The sequence below is a fragment of the Chrysemys picta genome, chromosome 16, assembly GCF_011386835.1.
Source record: "Chrysemys picta bellii isolate R12L10 chromosome 16, ASM1138683v2, whole genome shotgun sequence".
NCBI lineage: Eukaryota > Metazoa > Chordata > Testudines > Emydidae > Chrysemys > Chrysemys picta.
The window spans coordinates 27,220,202-27,239,598 of NC_088806.1; the positions used below are offsets into that span (position 1 = coordinate 27,220,202).

The window sequence follows — 19,397 nt, forward strand, 5'->3', positions numbered from 1 at the left end:
AAAAAGCAACTGAGAGTCCTGTGGCACCTTTAAGACTAACAGATATATTGGAGCATAAGCTTTTTCGTGGGTGGAAATTTCCATTACATGCATTTGACAAAGTGGGTATTCACCCACGAAAGCTTATGCTCCAATACATCTGTTAGTCTTAAAGGTGCCACAGGACTCTCTGTTGCTTTCTACCAGAAGAGTGAGTTTCAGACACGCCCAGTTTCAGATGTCCTTAATGAAATCTCTAGTGTTTGTTCTTCCTCTTGGCAATTGAGATTGCTGTTCCTATTGCTTGAGACTCCTCATGTAAGTAAATATATCGAAAACTAGGTAGATCCGATCCCCAAATCACCATGAACTGTAGGGTGACAGACATCCTCAATGGGATCTCTTCACTAGATGGTTAACTGTCTAGCTAACTAACTAGAAACAAGACACAATCTTCTGTAATGGATTGCCAATAAGTGTCTACAAACAAATCAATTACTAAATTATAGTTCCCAAAAGGTCATATTCCCCTCTCCAGTGTCAGAGGTGTTGGTCACACTTTAATCACAGTGAGTAGTAAGCATATAAGGAGGGTAAGAACTAGCTTCTTAGCTCTCTGGCTATATTGCTGTAGAAGTAAACCCACAATCTGTCATCTCCAAGATGAGGTACCTAACTATGTATTGTTATATGCTGAATTCTTTACAGGTATATGCAATTTTTCACATTGTACATAACTTTCTCTGAAATGTTTGTTCTATAAAAATGTACTAATCATTTCCCTCTTCCTGTTAACACTAATGATGTGAGATGGCTCTAGTTTGTTTGTTGGGGAATGCTGTAGTAACACCCAACTCATGCATGCTTCCAAAAGTATATCTCATAATCTAACTTGCTTTCACTGAGGTTTCAGATGGAGTTAACTAATTCTCCACTCATGGGCAAACTACAACTTGGTATAAGTGTTAGAAGGATTTTCTATGAGAAGTGCTCAGCTAACTTGATATGGCTGTAGGAAAGGTTTCAGGGTAGCAGCCGTGTTAGTCTGTATCCCCAAAAAGAACAGGCGTACTTGTGGTACCTTAAAAAGAACAGGAGTACTTGTGTCTCTAAGTTAGTCTCTAAGGTGCCACAAGTACTCCTGTTCTTTTTGCGGATACAGACTAACACGGCTGCTACTTTGTAACCTGTGGTACCTTAGAGACTAACAAATTTATTTGAGCATAAGCTTTGGTGGGCTACAGCCCACTTCATCGGATGCATAGAATGGAACATATAGTAAGAAGATATATATACATACAGAGAACATGAAAAGGTGGAAGTTGCCATACCAACTCTAAGGGGCTAATTCATTAAGATCAGCTATTATCAGCAGGAGGGAAAAAATTATTGTAGTGATAATCAAGATGTCCCATTTCAGACAGTTGACAAAAAGGTATGAGTTGAAAAAAAGGAGTTGAAGTGGGCCTGATTTCATGAATACTCCCTGTAAGGGAACTTTCTTTCCAAGATGCCAGCTAGGTTGGTAAATTTGCACAGAGTGGGGCTTCCACGGGGATATAGGTTTGTATTCTGTACCCCCACTTTTCACCATCACTGATTGAAAAGAGGATATGTGCAAGAAGGAGATACCAACACTTTTCTTCCTCTATGCCCCAATTATAAGTGGTGCAGTGAAGGATGCATATGGTGGGTGTCAAATCATTTGCCTACATGGAGAATTATTTCAGGGTGGTTTGAGAGACTGCAGATCGCTGGGTATTCTCTCTGGATGAGGAGAAGTAGGCAGTTATGAGTTTTCCTGAACGTATTATTTCCTTCTGAAATAGGCTTGTTTATTGCTCTTACTTTTTTTTCTAAATCTTCCATTTTACTCTTACTTGGCTTTTATATCCTGAGTGTTTAGAAATTGCCTTTTTTGATTACTCTTAATAATACTTTGTAAAAGGATTATAACCAAATGGTTTATATCCTAATATTGAACTGTCCTCAACTTGCTGCTTTTACATCTAACACAGACAAAAGAGGAAAAACAAATTGGCACGCAGAGTAACTATACAAAGAAATGGGGGAGTTTGATGGTAGAATAAATCTAAATGCCTTTCTGGGGAACACCAATCCCTCATTATGGCTAGCCTTGAATAGCAGCCCACTCTGACAATGAGTTTTCAACTCAGGTAGGAAGAGATAAAGTCTAGCCCAAAGCACTGTGGATTTACTGGGATTTTGGATTCCGTGCCGCTTTGCCATAGGGAAACCTCCATCTGCATCCTTAATAGCTTTGCTAACCATTAAAGATACTGCAAACTATACACAGCACAGGTTACCTCACATGGTTTAAAACCCTCCCTGCTTGTTACTTTCCATTTTTCTCATCTTTGTGAAACACAAACGTGCTCTTTGGTCTGTATTCTGAACTATATTTTGGAATTAACTGTGCTTGGTTGCTTTATTTAAATTACAGAAGTAAAACCCTTCTGAAAACTGACTCAGGCAACAGCGAGGTCTATTTTCTTGGCTTTGTGAAATGCTGCAAGACATTTCATCACTGGTCTGACACAGGCCTTTCTGTAAACTGGTGAGAGCATGAGCAAAACTGTAGGTTAACAAACCTGCCCTGCGGGTTTGATACTTCAGAGGTGACACACCTGGCACCTCCAAATTGAGATGCTTTTCCACTAAACCACAGTAATGTTTCCTTGGTAAATCTAATCATACCAGCAAACACCAGATCTGGAGACGGAAAGTGCTTTTGTGTGTGGCTAATTCATTATTTGTATGTGTAAGGTGGCCACTATTTGCAACTGTAAGTCTAATTGCTGGGGTCAATGCCTATAGGAAGGGACTCTAGATAATACTTGGTCCTGCCTCAGTGCAGGAGACTGGATTATATGACCTATGCATGTCCCTTCCAGTCCCATATTTCTATGATTCAATATTTTATGAGCATCCTTTATTATTCAAATCTATATAAATAAATTAAAGCACACAGAATTTATTTTAAAAGTCAACTAATTAGGGGCATCTTTTTAAGGGTGAGAAATTCTACACAAATTAGATTCAAACTGAAGCTTTTTCCACATTGCTCTCGTATTATTAAATGTCACTCTCTTACATGGAACTAACCATCCTCAGATGCTAGACTGCCACATTTCCTGCCAACTTCCTCCAAAACCACAGCCTCGTTACTGGCAGATGAACCAAATGCTGCAATTGTACAGCGATTAGTCTTTTATTAAAATACACATTAATCTTACTGCTCTTGTGAACAGCTCAGAGCACATGGAGTGGCCTCCTTCAAACCTATTCCACGCAGCCAGGACTTTATCTGCCTCCCCACCCTACTCACCATAACAATGCAGACTGAAGTTACTAATAAACCTGGGCATATTTGTTAAATGCAGATGCTTAAGTGAAGGCTCCATGAGGAGGACAGCATTTGCCTCTTACTGTATAAGCCAGGGACGGCCAAACTGCTGCTCTTTTACAGTTGAAGTGCGGCTCGTGAAGCCCCCCAGGCGTCCCCCATTCTCCGCCTACCAGATGGAGGATAGAGCTAGGGGGTTCTGCCCTGGTTGCGGCATGGTGGTGGGGCTAGGGGCTTGTGCCAGAGAGAGGATGGTTGCCTGTTGAAAGTGGGTGGGTACAATTTAAAGGTTCCCCCCCAAAAAACAGCTTGAGTTATGCCCCTCCCAGGTACACCCTCCCTCTTACCCTCAGCGGTTCTCCCTGCAGCTCCCAGCTGTTTCTCCCCACAGCCTAGCTTGCCAGCTCCCGCAGCTGCTGTGCAGGGAGGGGGCCTGAAAATCTTGGCAAAAATCTGGGGGGAGAGCATATGGCCCTATGTCTTCTTTCCCTTTCCCCTGGTCACCTCAGGCTTCTGCCCAGCAGGGAAGGGGATGTCAAGGTTTCAGCCCTGCAGGGCACTCCTGCCAGGGCTCGGGGCTTCAGCAGGAGCAGGACTGAAGCCCCAAGTCCAGACAGACACCTCCTGTTGGACCACAGCCCCAAGATCCCCTCCCCGCAGGGCTGAAGCCCTCAGCCCCGCTACCCTAGCAGTCGCACCCCGTTCTTGAACTTCTGAAGATTGTCATATGCAGCTTGGAGAGTCAATAAGTTTGGCCACCCCTGGTATAAGCAAACATTTATTTTGCAAGGTTTTTTTACACTAAAAAAACCCCCACAAAACAAAACAAACAAAAAACCCTTCTACAAAAGGTGACTGAACCAATGTAAACCTCAAAGCAAACCCCCTCAGCTTTAGAGGAATGGGGTGTTGTGCTGGGCTTATTGCTATAGGAGTCCCTTTAGGCATGTACTTGGGAGGCTCTGCTGTGAAAGCAAAATCATCTCCATCCCACTTTTGCTTATGATCTGTGTAGTTTGTCAATGTGTGTGACTCCAAGATTTACAGAGAGGAATTGGTTCTCGATTCTAAACCTGAGGTTGTTGCCCTAATCTGTGTGGCTTTTGTGGGCTCTACACTTCCTGTGAGCTTCATCTTGAGATGTTCTTACATGTCTAGAGCGCCTTTCATTCTAAAGTGAACTGATAGACAAACTCTACCCTCCCCAGAGCTTCTGGACAGAGACCCTGCCCCAGCGAGTCCCATGCAAGCCCCAGTGCAGTAGGTCAGTAACTCAGGACAAGAATCTCAGAGTTGGTAAGACAACTCCCACCTGTTCATGCTCTCTGTATGTGTGTGTGTGTGTGTGTGTATATATATATATATCTCCTCAATATATGTTCCATTCTATATGCATCCGAAGAAGTGGGCTGTAGCCCACGAAAGCTTATGCTCTAATAAATGTGTTAGTCTCTAAGGTGCCACAAGTACTCCTGTTCTTTTTGCGGATACAGACTAACACCGCTGCTACTCTGAAATCAGGACAGGAAGTGCACAACTCTTCATCCGTTTCAAGGTTTCCCCTGTGCGGACTGTGGGAGTCAGAATCAAAGCAGTAGGGGATCGCTGGTCAGGGCCAGAGTTTTCTCACTGGAAGTCTCTATCTGGGCACTTGTACGCTGATATCTCAGTGCCCAAAAGAGCTCTCGCCCCCATCCTGCTCTTTAATAAAACGTATTAGCCTCCCCCGTGAACTGGATCGGTAGGTTTTCAACCGTTTTTCATCGGCAGACCCCTAAACAATTTCGAACAGAGGTGTGGACCCCTTTGGGAATCTGTTGTCTGGATATATAGCTGAATTCAGTGTTCAGCCTGCCTTTTCCCAGACAGGTTCGAAGGGAGGTGTTTTAAAAGCGAAGGTCGATGTTGCGGGAAGAAGGGCGAGGCTGCTCCAGGCACCAGCCGGCTGCTGGCTTGCTGAAGATGCAGCCTTCCCCCCCCCCCCCCCCCCCCCGCCAGCTGAGCATGGGTATGAGGGCAGAGCGAGCCCGGTCTGGGTTTCGGGAGCAGCACACGCAGAAGCGGCGAGGCTGGGTGGAAGCCCGGCCGATGGGCTGGGCGGTCTCCCCGGGGCACGGCACGGGGCGGAAGGGAGGCCCCTCGCCGCCGATGGTCGCCTCTCCCAGCCCCCGGGGCTCCTCCCCAGTGCCCCAGCCTAGAGGCACCCGCGCAGGGAGCGTCCCTCCCTGGAAGAGCCAGAGAGGGGCGCTGGGAGACCGGCCGGACCACTGGCTCCCGATCCCCCCTGGTGCCAGCTTGGCTCCCCCCACCCCCGAGGCCGGGCAGCGGTCCCTACCTGCCTCCTGCAGCCGAGTCCGGAGCGCAATGCTCAGCGAGAGGCGGGGAGGGAAGGGCAGCCCGGCTGGAGGCGGGGAGAGCGGAGCGCACGCTGACTGCTCGCGGGGCGGGGGGGGTGCCCGTCGTGTTCAGCCCCCCCCCCCCCCCCCCCCCCGCCCTGCAGAGACCCTGACTTGCCCTTGGGTTATTTAGCCGCAGCGATGCTCGAAGCCAGTCCCGCCCTTTGCTCTCCTGCCCTGTTTCTACTGCTAGGGAGCTGCATTTCTCTATCCTAACGCGCTTTGCAAACCAGACCCAGGAACCGCTTCACCCAGGATTGAAATGCAGCCTCCTCTGGGGTGGAACACAGCAGCTGACAGCTCAAAGCGACACAGGGAGTGGAGTAATCCCCATCCAATTGGAGCGTCAGAGGGAATGAATGAAATCACCCAAATCAGAAGTGAGCCAGGACACCAGAAGTAACATCTTAACAGTGGCTTTCTCCTGTACCAGGGGCACTTTAATGACCATACATCTTCCGGACTTTGGTTTTCTATATTGTCCAAAAGAAGGCACTTCCGACAAGCAGCTTGCCCCAGCATCATGCTGAGGCATTGGTTAGATGTTGAGGCGTGCTCCCTCAACATCAGTGATAGGGCTTTATATCTGGTGACCTGAGCTGTTGCATTTTACTCTGGATTCTTATAATATTGCTATGAGAATAATCAAGCCAACTAGACAATCTGAAGTGTAGATCAGGATGTTCCCAATAGGTCTGTATACACACAGGCCCATAACACTTCCCCTTCTGCCACCACAATCAAGAAACAAAATATATCAGTCTGTGCAAAGACAGTGCAGGAGCTTTCAGAGTGGGACCTGCCAGCACATGCAATGCTGGGACCTTGATGTCATCCCAGCAGAAGGCACATCCTGTTTTCTTACCCAACTTGTTACAATCAGCTGTCTTGCACTGTAACTGATGTCACAGATGGAAGTTGCAGTTTTGAAACAGATGTCAGAAATAGCGTCAGTGCATACTCCCCTCCCCCCCCAGCTTGTGTGAAACATCCCATAAGTGTCTCTCCCTTGCACTGGGGAGTGGCCACTTTAGGTGTGAATATTCAATCTTTGGGTTGTAATGAAATTGCCAAGAAATATAACAATTGTGAGAATGTTTCTTTAGTCCAGTAGGATGGAGGAATGAGATCACCAACTCATTTTCCTTGTCACCAAACATCCCCCAGATGACATCATGTTTCTGTTTTATAGTGACCCAGGAACGACAAAGAAATAAAAACCTCTGTGTCCCATTACCAGTCCTCCAAAACCTCCCAGTCCCACAATGTGATGCTAATTAGTTCAACAGTCCTTCAGGGACTGTCTTTTATGTTTGTACACCATGTAGCACAATGGGACCCTGATCTTGGCACTACTGTAATACAAATAATAATAGTAATGAATAATAACCATCCCATGTTTTGCTATCCTTTTTATAATCCCAATAGCAAAACACCAAGGGAGTGACTGTCCCGCCCACCCGCTAACTTTGACAAACTCAAGGTTTATGACTAGGCTAATAAATATCCTTATACTGTGGTTAGGAGGCAATTATTGCTTATTAAAGAGCTTTTGTTACAAAACCTGTATTGCTGGGGTTTGGTGCATTTTGGCCTTGGGGATTGGTGCATTTTGGTTCCTCCTGTCTTTGCCTGTGGCACACGATAGTGTAGTCTGCTTAGGGCTGTAATAGTCTGGTTTAATTCTGGTTGTTGGGTGTACTGTGTGGCTGTTGTTGGTGGCCTGTGATGTACAGAAGGTCAGACTAGATGATCTGGTGATCCTTTCTGGCCTTAAACTCTATGACTAGGAAAAGGCTGGGGAGATCAGCCAAATATTGTAGAGGCCAAAATATGTGAACATGAAGCATTACAGTAAAGGAGAGTTGTGGGGAGGGATTTGAAGGAGGATAATGAGTTAGCTTTGTGGAAGTTTATGGTGAGTTTCTCCAAAACTTAGGGGGCATCATGGGAGAAAGCACAAAGATGCTTGTTCGAAAATTTAACAAATAGACAATGGAGGCTGACATCCTGGGCCAATCAGAGGCGAGAATTGACTTTTTGATGCTGAATGAAAGATGAGAGGTAGGGTGGGGATAGGTCGTTAAAGAGCTTGCAAGTGAAGACAAGTAGTTTATGTTTGATATGATAGAGAAAAGGATGCAAATAGTTTGGACAGAAGAAGACAATTCTGGAGTAGAGAGGATGATTCACATAGAGATGATAGTTTAATTTGCGTTTGTGGATGAGATTACCCAGAGATAAGGTGGAGAGGGAGAAGCGAAGGGGACCAAGGACAGAGCCCTGTGGAATCCCTACAACAAGCTGGAGGAGGAATGAGGAGGCTCCTCCAAAGGACACCTTGAGTGATTAGAAATGTAGGAGGGGAACCAGGAGAGGACGGAATAATGGAAACCAAAGGAGGACAGACAAGATTGCAAGAAGAGCATGGTTGACTGTGTTGAAGGTAACTGACAGGTCCAGGGGGAAGAGGATGAAGTACTGGTTCGGTGATTTGACTAAGAAGAGGTTACTGGAGACTTTGGTGAGAGCGATTTCGGTTGAACATAAGGGGTGGAAACAGATTGGAGAGGGCCTCTGATGGAAGTGGTGGAGATTAATTCCAGACAGCAATTGTAAACTATGTGTTCAATTAATTGAGAGATGAAGTTAGATGGGGTGGTAGTTGGATAGATAAGTGGGGTCAAGTGTTTGTTTGTTTTTAAGATGGGAGAGATTAAAGCAGGTCTTTCAATCAACTGATGTTTGCCCCCCCCCCCCCAGCCAGTGTTGCGGTAGCTAGCTTTCTCCCAAAAATCTCTTTTTTAAGAACCCCAAAAGGAAGTGATGGCTGGAATAGCCCAACATCTCATTATGCTGTCCACCAATTACAGTTTCTGACACATCAATGTTGGTCCATTGATACCTAGTTCCATACTCTTCTTGGTTACCAGGCATGATCTTAACACAGACTTTGAGTTATATCTGTAAGCCTTTTTGTTTTGACTAATTCAGTCTTTCGATCTCACTTTTGCACCTTTTCCCATAAACATGTATTATTACAGGTTATTGTGACACTTTATAACATTTCACTGTCTTCTCACAGTTGAGGGTAAATTTGTAGCAATTATTACAACATCTGTTGGACCATCTCAGACATTAGTATTCATAACATAAAACTAACTCTCCAATAAGAGCAGTTGACTAATTCCTGACAATTTCACTACAGTTCACAGTTGCAGTACATTGAATGTGAGCCATAATTTTTAGGGAAGTATTTAGTTCTTCTTCTGTCTTATAAGCAGTTTCATTTCTTGTCTGGATTTTTTACTTTTTCCTCCAAGAAACAAAGAAAAATCAAAAGTGATCCATACTGTATCTTTGGTTGTTCTAATGTTTCTTCTTTTCTATACCTTATCAATTTAGGGTTTAGGAAAAGAACTTTTAAATGCTGTTTAGTATTTGTGTTTTTAGTTAATAACATTCATTTATTTTCTTGAAAAAACAACATACAATAAAACAAGGTGTAGTAAAAGACTGGCTTGAAAGCTGTCTAATTTTTGAATGAGATGCTGTAATCTATTATAAATCATTAATCCATGGCCATATTTATCTGATTAGATTGATCCAGGTTTCCAGTTTGACTTTGCATTTTCAGCCCAAGGTGTTCTAGCAATAAGAAATTTATGATTTTCAGAGTTCTTGCACATTCCAGAAGACAAATTTAATCCAGATTCTGTTTCCACAACACACTTTCACCACCAGTGAAGGTACTTGTTATAAATGCATAAAATAGATGTCACTTTTTCTTTTTTATATTTATTACACTTTCTATTTACTATCTAATTTTAGAAATGACGTCATATAACTATGGTGAAATAAGACTCCTATGTATCACTTAAAATTCTTTCTCTTGAAATCACTACATATTCTTACTAGTACTGTTTCCCATTCATCAGTCTCCAAGTTATTGGCTATATTCTTGTTTCCACATGAGGAAGATTGCTTCTGCGCTATAGAGTGGCATATAGAAAGCCTGAATAGAACAGAGAATGCTCGGAATGTTTTAATCAGAATTAAAGTTTCTGAAACAGGTCTCCAGTCTCTTTTGTTTTCATGTATGGTTACATGTGTGCAGATGGAGAGGTGGCTTAAAGTGACACTCAGCCTTCCATACTGGGATCCCACATTAAATGTTGGTACCTGTAGGATAAATATGAAATTAAAGAATTAGAGTTAGCATAAGTTTGGTTAAGGAAATATATGTATTGTAAAGAAAGCCCTGACGAGCAAGTAGAAGATCTTGAAAAGAATAAGTTATAAGGCCAGAAGGAATGAAGATGGGAGGTCTGGTTCAAAGAATAACTAATAAGATATGGGGAAATTTCTAAAAAACCAGTAGGGGTGACTGCAAGTAGTTTTAAATAAGACAAATGGTATCTGTCTTAAAAGAAGCCTGCCTTCCTATTCCACATACACACATTATGTGTGATCTTAACAGTAAACCCAGGTGCAGTGGAAAAACTGTTGATCAGCAAGAAGAAATAAGGATGAAAGGCCTTGGGGAGAAAGGAGGTTGTAACTCTTATTTGGATTCAGACTGAAAATGAGGTTAAATTGTCTCAACTCTTTTTTTAGCTGAAGTCTGTAATTGTAAGTGACATAATTTGTTAAAGGGTATAAAAAGAGGTATGAATTTGAGGGCTCTTTGTGGGACCCTACCTAATCATTCTGGAGCACACCAAAATGAGACAGTTTCCCCTAGGTCTGGCCTATTTGTCAGCGTACAGATCACATGCTTAAGAATACTTTGTTACTGTATTGCTTATTTTTAGGCAGTCAGGCACGTTTAGAGCAATTGTATAAAATACTATTTGGACCTTATAAAGGAATTTATGATTAAATCAGTGTCTGGTGGGTCTCCCATATTAATATGAAAAAATTATAATATTATTAATAGTTCCAACAGCAACCTTCTTCCGTAAGTTCTGGGACCTCGTTGCCATCTGGCTATCAAGAAAGAGAAGGTGATTACGACCTTCTGGCACCCAGTCGCGTGTGTGTGGGGGTTGTTGTGTATAGGTGTGAGACTGTGTAGATGTGGGGGGAGACTGTGTATAGGTGGTGTGTAGCCACCAGGTTAAGAACCTGTGCTCTAAGCATCAGCTTGGAATATCTAGATCTCCTCAGACCAGGGGTCTGATTCTCAGCAGGGCTAACCTCATTTCTCCATTATTTCTTTCTTTATTTTCGTGAGGGAGAGAAACTGAGTCTTGTGCCATTTAGTGTGTGTCTTTTGGACAATGCAGAGGGGAAACAGAGGTGCAGGATGCTCAGTGTGGATATTAAAGATTCTGTGGCCCACTGCATAAGACTATCCTTGCCCAAAACAACTCTCTCCACTGTGTGGCAGGTGTTAGTCACTGCTGTGTGCCAGACTGCCCTTCAGTGTGTGTGTGGGCAGGGGAGTTGCGTGTGTATGTGGGTTTGTGAATGTGGGTGTGTGTACGTACAGAGTGTGTGAATGTGGGTGTGGTGGGGTGTAGGTGTGTTGTAGGTGTTAATGTGTTGGGGGACATGTGTGTGTGAGTGTCAATGTGTGTATAGCTGGGGGGTTGTGGTGTGTGGCCACTGTTGGAAGACAGGATACTGGGCTAAATGGACCCTTGGTCTGACCCAATTATGACTGTTCTTTTGTTCTTATTAAGTGTGGGTGTGGGGTTGTGCTGTGTGGAATGAGTGAGTGTGTGGGGAGATTGAGGTGCATAGGTGTGGGAGGTTGTGATGTGTGGAGGTGAGAGTGTGTGGGGAGTTTGTGGGGGTGTTGTGTGTGTGTGAAATGAGTGTAGGGGAGGTTATGGTTTGTGTGTGGGTGTGTGATGGTGGCAGACCAAGTACCAGCTCTGGCCAAGGCCTAGGCATGAGCTGAGAACTGACAAACTCACAGGTGGAAGCCAGGATAATTCACTTGTGTATTAGTATAGATCAGAGTGATTGTTAAATATACAAGAATGTTTTTGGTATTTAACCTTAATGAAAATGAATGGGATGCTGCATGCATTGTTTTTACTTATCTGTATTGTGGTAGAATGTAATAGCAAACATTTACATTGTATAGATCCCTATAACTAAATAACCCATCAAACAAGAAAGAAACCTTGTGTAATGCAAATAAAGAACCTTAACATGAAAGTGCCAGTTCTTGTGTATTTGAAGGGAAGTGGTAATTGTGTGTGATGAGTAGAGATCAAAGACTCTAAATGCATTCCTCTCTCTCTCTGCCCACAAAAAATATCCCAGTGGGTAGTGACCCTGTCATCTTGTTTCTGGGAGAAGAAGCTATAAGTATGGACACAAGGAAGAATTCTTCATCTCTGTACTGTTTGGATTCAAATGGGGCAGAATAACTGAATGGGTGTGCGTGTGAGGTGTAGGGGTGTGTGTGTGTGAGGTTTGTGGGGTATAGGACTGTGTGTGTGTGTGAGGTTTGTGAGGTCTGTGGGGTGTGTGTGTGAGGTGTAGGAGTGTGTGTGTGTGTGTGTGAGGTTTGTGGGGTTTAGGGGTGTGCATGTGAGGTGTAGGGGTGTGTGTGTGTGAGGTTTGTGGGGTTTAGGGGTGTGCGTTTGAGGTGTAGGGGTGTGTGTGAGGTTTGTAGGGTTTAGGGGTGTGTGTGTGAGGTTTCTGGGGTTTAGGGGTGTGCGTGTGAGGTGTAGGGGTGTCTGTGTGTGAGGTTTGTGGGGTTTAGGGGTGTGCGTGTGTGTGAGGTTTGTGAGGTTTAGGGGTGTGTGCGTGTGAGGTCTGTGGGGTGTGTGTGTGAGGTGTAGGAGTGTGTGTGTGTGAGGTTTGTGGGGTGTAGGGGTGTGTGTGTGGTTTGAGGGGTGTAGGGATGTGTGTGTGTGAGGTGTAGGGGTGTGTGTGAGGTTTGTGGGGTTTAAGGGTGTGTGTGAGGTTTGAGGGGTGTAGGACTGTGTGTGTGTGAGGTTTGTGATGTTTAGGGGTGTGTGCGTGTGAGGTCTGTGGGGTGTGTGTGTGAGGTGTAGGAGTGTGTGTGTGTGAGGTTTGTTGGGTGTAGGGGTGTGTGTGTGTCGTTTGAGGGGTGTAGGGGTGTGTGTGTGTGAGGTTTGTTGGGTGTAGGGGTGTGTGTGTGAGGTTTGTGGGGTGTACTGTAGGGGTGTGTGTGTGAGGATTGTGGGGTGTAGGTGTGTATGTGAGGTTTGTGGGGTATAGAGGTGTGTGTGTGAGGTGTAGGGGTGTGTGTGTGTGAGGTGTAGGGGTATAAGGCTGTGTGTGTGTGAGGTTTGTGGGGTGTAGGGGTGGGTGTGAGGTTTGTGGGGTATAGGGCTGTGTGTGTGTGAGGTGTAGGAGTGTGTGTGTGAGGTTTATGGAGTGTACTGTAGGTGTGTGTGTGTGAGGTTTGTGTGGTATAGGACTGTGTGTGTGTGTGAGGTGTAGGGGTGTGTGTGTGTGTGTGAGGTTTGTGGGGTATAGGGGTGTGTGTGCATGTCATTCCGGCTCCCCGCGAACCCCGCCTCCCCGAGCGCCCAGCCCAACGCGGCTGCTAGGGCTCGGTCAGTGCCCGGCTGCCCCCTGGCGGCGGGAGCGGGTAACTCCACCGCTGACTAGGCAGCGCTCGACCTGGGGGGGCTGCTGAGCTTCTGTGCGAAGTGCAGACCCTCCCCGACCCCGACGCCCGCGCGCTGAACCGTTAACGGCCGCTTCAGGCGCGAGCCTTCTTCCCCCCCCCACCCCGGTCCTCAGGGCGGGGCGCGTGCAGCTTGCGGGGGAGGGGGCAGCTTGGTGGGAGGTGTGTGCAAGGGGAGGGGAGGGGGGCTGCTGCGGAGGGAGGGTCCCCTTCCTAGTGCTATGGGGGTAGGTTATAGGTGTTAATGGGGGGGACACAAAAATGTACAGGATATCATTTGAGTGGTTATTGCAGGAGGTAGAGCTGTGGGGGTGAAAGGGGTGTATGTGGGGGTGCACTTTGTGGTGTATGGGGGGTCACTAGGAGCTGCATACCAAGTCCTCCAGGAAGTGGAGCTGCAGGGGTGTGGTGGGGTAGAAAGGGTGTGTGTGTGAGGGGGGTGCAGCCGGGTGTTTGTGGGGATTATTAGGATCTGGGTGGGCACTGCTTTCCCTAAAGAGGGGTAATCCCCTCCGAGATGGGGCAGTGAGGGGCGTTGGGACCCACCACAAATCCAGTTCACACCTGTTGCTGCCCATAGGCCGCACAGTCAAGGTAGAGGCTTGCTAGAAGGGGCTTGGAGTGAATAACAACAATCATTTGCCCCTTCCCAGCGCCTTTGTCCAAAGAGCTCACAAAACTTTGCTGGCACTAACTTGCTCAGTCTCACAGGTGCCTGTACACTGGGTGGGTGAGTGCCATTCCCATTCGACGTAGAGGGAAGGGCCCCACAGTGAGGGAAGCTGAAGATAGAACCAAGGAGTCCAGTCTGTCCGTTTTCCCCAGCGCTAACCACCGGACCACTCTTCCAGAGCCAAGAAGAGAGCCCGGGAGTCCTAATGCTTGGCCCTGGCTTTCACCACAAGACCAGGCTCCCTTTCCTGCAGCCTAGAGAGTTCTGCTTTGACTGCTGGTTGAAAGGATCACTATGGCCTTCTCAGACTCTGCCATGCTTTAAACAGTAATGTTTTTCACTGGTAGTTGCTGGTTCTGGTACAAATAGCTCCATAGCCAGTATGGTGTCCATCTCAGTGCCGTTCACGACATCTGAGCTTGAGTATGGAATTGTACTCATGCTGTCTGAATTACTGTATGTAGACTGGCAGGTTGTGGCAGACAATCATTGTGACATTGTTTCTTCAGTTCCTACTTTATCCAGTTGTGTTTCTCTTGCCACCCTTTACTTGGGGCTTTAGCTTCACCTTTCATAAAGTGAGAATCTATGAAGATCACATTATGCTGAAAATTCATGTTATAGTCTTTTATTTTTCCGTTACACGAGATAAAAATATGTACTCATCAAATGTGACATTACATTTTTTGTTAGGTAACAATGACAAGTAACACAGTAAAAGCTGATGAAAATAGAAGTAAGCGTAGAAAGGAGATGGAGGTGAGTGGTTTTCTCTGATTTTGGTGGGGGAGAGAAATGGACAGGGGAACCCTTCTAGGGATGAGGGGAGCTCAGTTAAAATGCCCATTCAGTCTGTGCTCTCTTCACTGAGACTGCCATGGATAACTGTCTAATAGGAACAGGGTTCAGACCACCATCTCACTCCATGTAAACTACAGAAGAGTTGTATGGTTTTCCTGAGTGCATTAGGAGATCACAGAATAAAGCTTTTGCTTTTCACGACAAACAAAATTTGACTTACCTACAGCTGCACTTCTCTGTAGGGCTTATCCTGATTGAAAGCAAAACTTTAGGTTGCATAGAATCAGGTTGTCTATTGAACCACTCAAATATCTCAACTCAGTGTTGAAAACAGATTTTAATTTCATCCATCCCCATGAATCAGCTTACTTTCTAGCAGGTGGAAATTTGAAATTTCATTGTTACCTCTTATTCTGACTGGAATAATAGTGCCAGGAATTCAAGTGCCGTCTTGAACATGGTAAACTTTATTATCTTTCTGAGCTACTGATAATGCTAGTTTTTTTTAACTACTCAAGTACTCAGGGAAGACAGGACTAGGCTGTACAGTTAGGTCCCTTTTGTGTTTTTTCATTTCATTGTGTGTTAACATAGCATTTTGCAGCACAGCTAATGTGCCACATGCTGGGCCTGTCCAAAACTCAAAACTGTTGGCATTGTGGGAAAATCTGTGCAGCTATCTCATACTGCCTCATCTGTTGGTGCTCAGAGAAGAAGATTGTTGCTTTTTTCCTATGGGTACAGTGCACTTCAGAGTCTGCTTTGGCAAGATACTAGGGAGGTAAAATTGACTAGCTGGTTTATGAGGTCTTGTTTATACAGCAGAACCATATTATAACCTGATAATCACATTACCTGTTCACATTCAGGATGGAGGCATAGTATACTCACATGGTTAAGAACACAAGCTACATGTGAAGTCAGCAATACTATAACCTTAATTTAAAATAAAATCCAAAATGCAGGTCCAAACTGCAAAGTTTCAAATTCCTAAGAACCTGTACTAGCATGCATTTTTTCCCATGTTTTTTGTTACTAGAATGAAGCTTCAGAAAGTCCTCAGTTGTCCTCCCTGGAAAGACCAGACTTGGCTCTTTCTGAAAGCTTACAGTCACTTTACAAACCTGAAGCACTGGAAAAGGTTTTAAATGGTGATGTATTAAAAATATTCAGGTTACTCAGACATATAAATGTTGACATGAACCGCTCAATTCAAGCCTTTGAAATAAAATAAATATTTGTATTAACAGATATGAACAAAGAAATTAATAACCTGTTGTCAAAATATGCCCATATTTTAAGGCAAGTCAGCTTTAAACTTTTTATACAATTTTTATATTATTAAAATAACCTGGGATAATTCTTGTTTCTTAGAATATTTTTAGTCTAACTACTTGCCAACCTTGTGATGTGGATAGGATGCAATGTGGTTTGATGGGCTAATGCTTTTCACTGCATGGGGTGTAATTCTCCCCTTGATGCAAGCTCATAGTTCTGCGTAGTATTAGAGTATTGCCAGATTGATCACAAAACTTTATTTTTAACCTCAGAACAAAATACAAAATCCATCTTTTTGCCCTAGCCTTCCTACATGCTGACACTGGAATACAAATACACACAGTTCTTTTTATTGAAAAAACAAAATAAAAAACCTGCCAGGACAGGAAGACAGAAATATTGTTAGTGTTTTTTTTAACTGATGGAAGGCACTTGGATACTACACCGATGAGTGCTAATATAAATACCTAGATGATTGATACATAAAGGTGGGATATGGTGTGGTGGAGTATCTGCAGTGTCAAGAAACTGCAGAAGGAAAAGATTAACCCTAAATCCTGAAATAACAAACTCCTTTATTTAGTCTGTGAAACTGAAGAGTTAATTTAGTCATATATTGCATTGACTGATAGACAACAGATTTATAAGCAAAGCATTAAAGCAATTCCAAATATCAGTAGTAGTTGAGAATGTTAATATTTTTAAGTATTTAGTTTAACATTAGGTTTTTTTCCAATTAAGTGAGAGAGCGGCAATGGATGCTTCTTATGTAGAAGAGCTTGAAGGAATCTTGAAAGAAGCGAGGATCATAGAAAATCACTTGAAACAGAAAAGAGAGAGTCTGAGACACAGATTCACAGTCATTGCAAACACCCTGCAAAGCTAAAATTGATTTTATATGGCAAATAAGCTGAAATGTAGGGCACAGAGTGTTGGTCATGTATGGTGTTGTATACTAGAACATACGCTTTAAGGGAAGATGCAGGGTTTCATTCATATTTAGCTTTCTGTATGTATCTTTAACAGTTCAAGCAATTTTTAACACTTTTGGAAGCAGCATACTTTATTGAAATATAGCAAAAGAAATCAAAACAAAGACAACAGACAGTAATCAGTGCAGTGGTAATTAGTGATACAAAACACTGATCTCCATGATAAAATCCGTGCCTTTAAGGGGTTTTAAAAATCAAGTCACAAGTTTGTCATCTTTACTGACTTGCTTATGCTGAACCCTGGGTTCCCTTCCCTTGAGCATGTTGAAGAGGTGGGATGAACAAAATAAAGGGAGCCTTGAGATCCTAGGGCTTGGCACTATCACAGGAGAACAGAAACGGGGAGGATTTTGATACTAAAATATAGGATTTTATCAAACATTGTCATGAGTAAATTTCCCCCCCAGAACTTATGTGACATCCCTTATCAAACTTGGCTAACAGTATAAATGAAAATAGCCTTTAAATTATTTTTCCACTTACTGATTTTCTGTTATTGTTTGTTTCTATACTGTGGATTTGATTCTACAAACAATTCTTACTAGAATAAATATATATATATATTTTTTGTCTCAGAACATAGAGAGAGGAAGGAAGCTTTGGAATGAGGGAGCTATCAAGGATCTTATTCCATGAAGAGTGTAAAAATAGCTTTTGGCAAGATTTATTTGAAAATACACTTTAGTTCTTCTATTGATTTTAAACGAATCATAGGGTAACGTTAACAGTAGTTTGGGTCACATTGCCAAATCCCCAGGCAATATGTTAAAAATTAACCCCATACTATGTCAGTATTGTGTGGCGTATATACAATTTACTTAATACTTAAGTAGTATTTGAACAATTTTTCTTCACTGTCTATTGACTGAGTTCAAACTATGATTCATAAAATGTACAGGATATCATTTGTGCAGTTTGCCAGACTAATGTAATAAAGAGAACCACTAGAAAGTCCTGTAGGATGATGCCTAAATATCTTTTAAAATCTGAACCTTAGTCTACTTCTTTGCATCCATTTTATAAGAATATTACGTTAGCTTAACAATTTTACCTCTTCCCTTTTAAAATAAATTATTATATTGCTGTTAAGGGGTACTGTAAAAGGTTAACTTGGGAGAATGGGAGAGGTATGTATAAGACAACTAGAGTTTGTAGAATGTCATGGTAGCTGCAGTCATAACCTTCATAAACTTAAATTTACAGATGGCATCACTGTTAACATGTTAATATTTAACTACTATGGATTGTATGTTTTTCTTGCCAGACCCTCCACCTTAACTTCGATAAAATCAAAATGTGAAGACACTGGAAGATATTATCAACCTTAATTTAGAAATAATACCAACTAATATAATATTTTTGATTACTACTCTAAAATGTTTATCTTAGACTAAGAATTTGACTCTTTCTTAAAAAAAAAAAGGAAACTTGAAAAATTGTGGTTATTTATAGTTTCACAAAACTCCATCCAAAATGTTTACTTTATAAAGTATAATGATGATAAAAAGGACAGGTCAACACTCTTGTTTTTGAATGTAGACACCTAAATCCTTATTTAAGCACCTAAATAAACAGAATCTGACTTTCATTGGTGCCAAGCATCCAAAGCTTCCACTAAAGTCAAAGGGAGTTCATCGTAGGTGCTTACATCTGTGGCAATCAGGCCACTTATTTAGGCACCTAACTATGGATTTAGGTGTCTAACTTCAGGCATGCAAGTTTGAAAATTTTGGTCATAACATTTATAGTATCAATAAAGATTAGAGCTCACAAAAGACCCACTGGATCACATAGTTAAATTCTTTGTCAGTAAAATTATTTTTTACAGAACACTGTCCAATACTATTACTTCTGCAGTGCTTTGCAAAATTCTAAAATCTATTTAATAGGACTATACTTTATAGATATAAGTGCATGTCTTTTAAGGCATTAAGGTGCGATTAAATGCAAGGTGTTCATCTCTGAAGAATCATCCTTGTTTTTGTGTAGTCATGTCTTATTCTTTTTGCATCTGAATTGCTTCATGTAAAATATTCATAACCTATGTCACCCAAGGTATAAGCATCTGCAGAAGACATTACATATGTTGGGACTCTGGTCTAGTGAGTGTGCTTTATAGTCCAAAGACACATTGAAAGTAAAGTCATTTGTCATGTCCATAGTATCTGAACTTGGACAGTAAACTATACACTGCATAGTTAAGTGAATTGCCAAAAATAAAAAAAATTCTTATGACATGTTTTGTTTTTTTTAATGGGCAGACATGAAGTTTGTCAGACTTTGAAATAGT

At 43.0% G+C, this 19,397-nt stretch overlaps 2 protein-coding genes across 2 annotated transcripts in view; both read left to right on the forward strand.

Moving 5' to 3' along the window:
• BCO2 (beta-carotene oxygenase 2) overlaps nt 1-19,397 on the forward strand; it is a 97,163-nt gene that overhangs the window by 23,098 nt on the left and 54,668 nt on the right. The gene's annotated exons all lie outside the window — the stretch shown is intronic.
• Nucleotides 13,400-17,133, forward strand: TEX12 (testis expressed 12). The gene is made up of 5 exons (XM_065570428.1): nt 13,400-13,525; nt 14,730-14,795; nt 15,877-15,988; nt 16,088-16,139; nt 16,857-17,133. The coding sequence occupies exons 2-5, from the start codon at nt 14,736-14,738 to the stop codon at nt 16,999-17,001; spliced, it is 369 nt and encodes a 122-aa protein (XP_065426500.1). The 5' UTR covers nt 13,400-13,525; nt 14,730-14,735; the 3' UTR covers nt 17,002-17,133.

Coding starts and splice junctions, on each gene's coding strand:
- TEX12 (XM_065570428.1), top strand. CDS start 14,736: ATGACAAGTAACACAGTAAAAGCTGATGAAAATAGAAGTAAGCGTAGA. Junction 14,796..15,876: donor AGCGTAGAAAGGAGATGGAG/GTGAGTGGTTTT, acceptor TTTTGTTACTAG/AATGAAGCTTCAGAAAGTCC. Junction 15,989..16,087: donor ACTGGAAAAGGTTTTAAATG/GTGATGTATTAA, acceptor TTGTATTAACAG/ATATGAACAAAGAAATTAAT.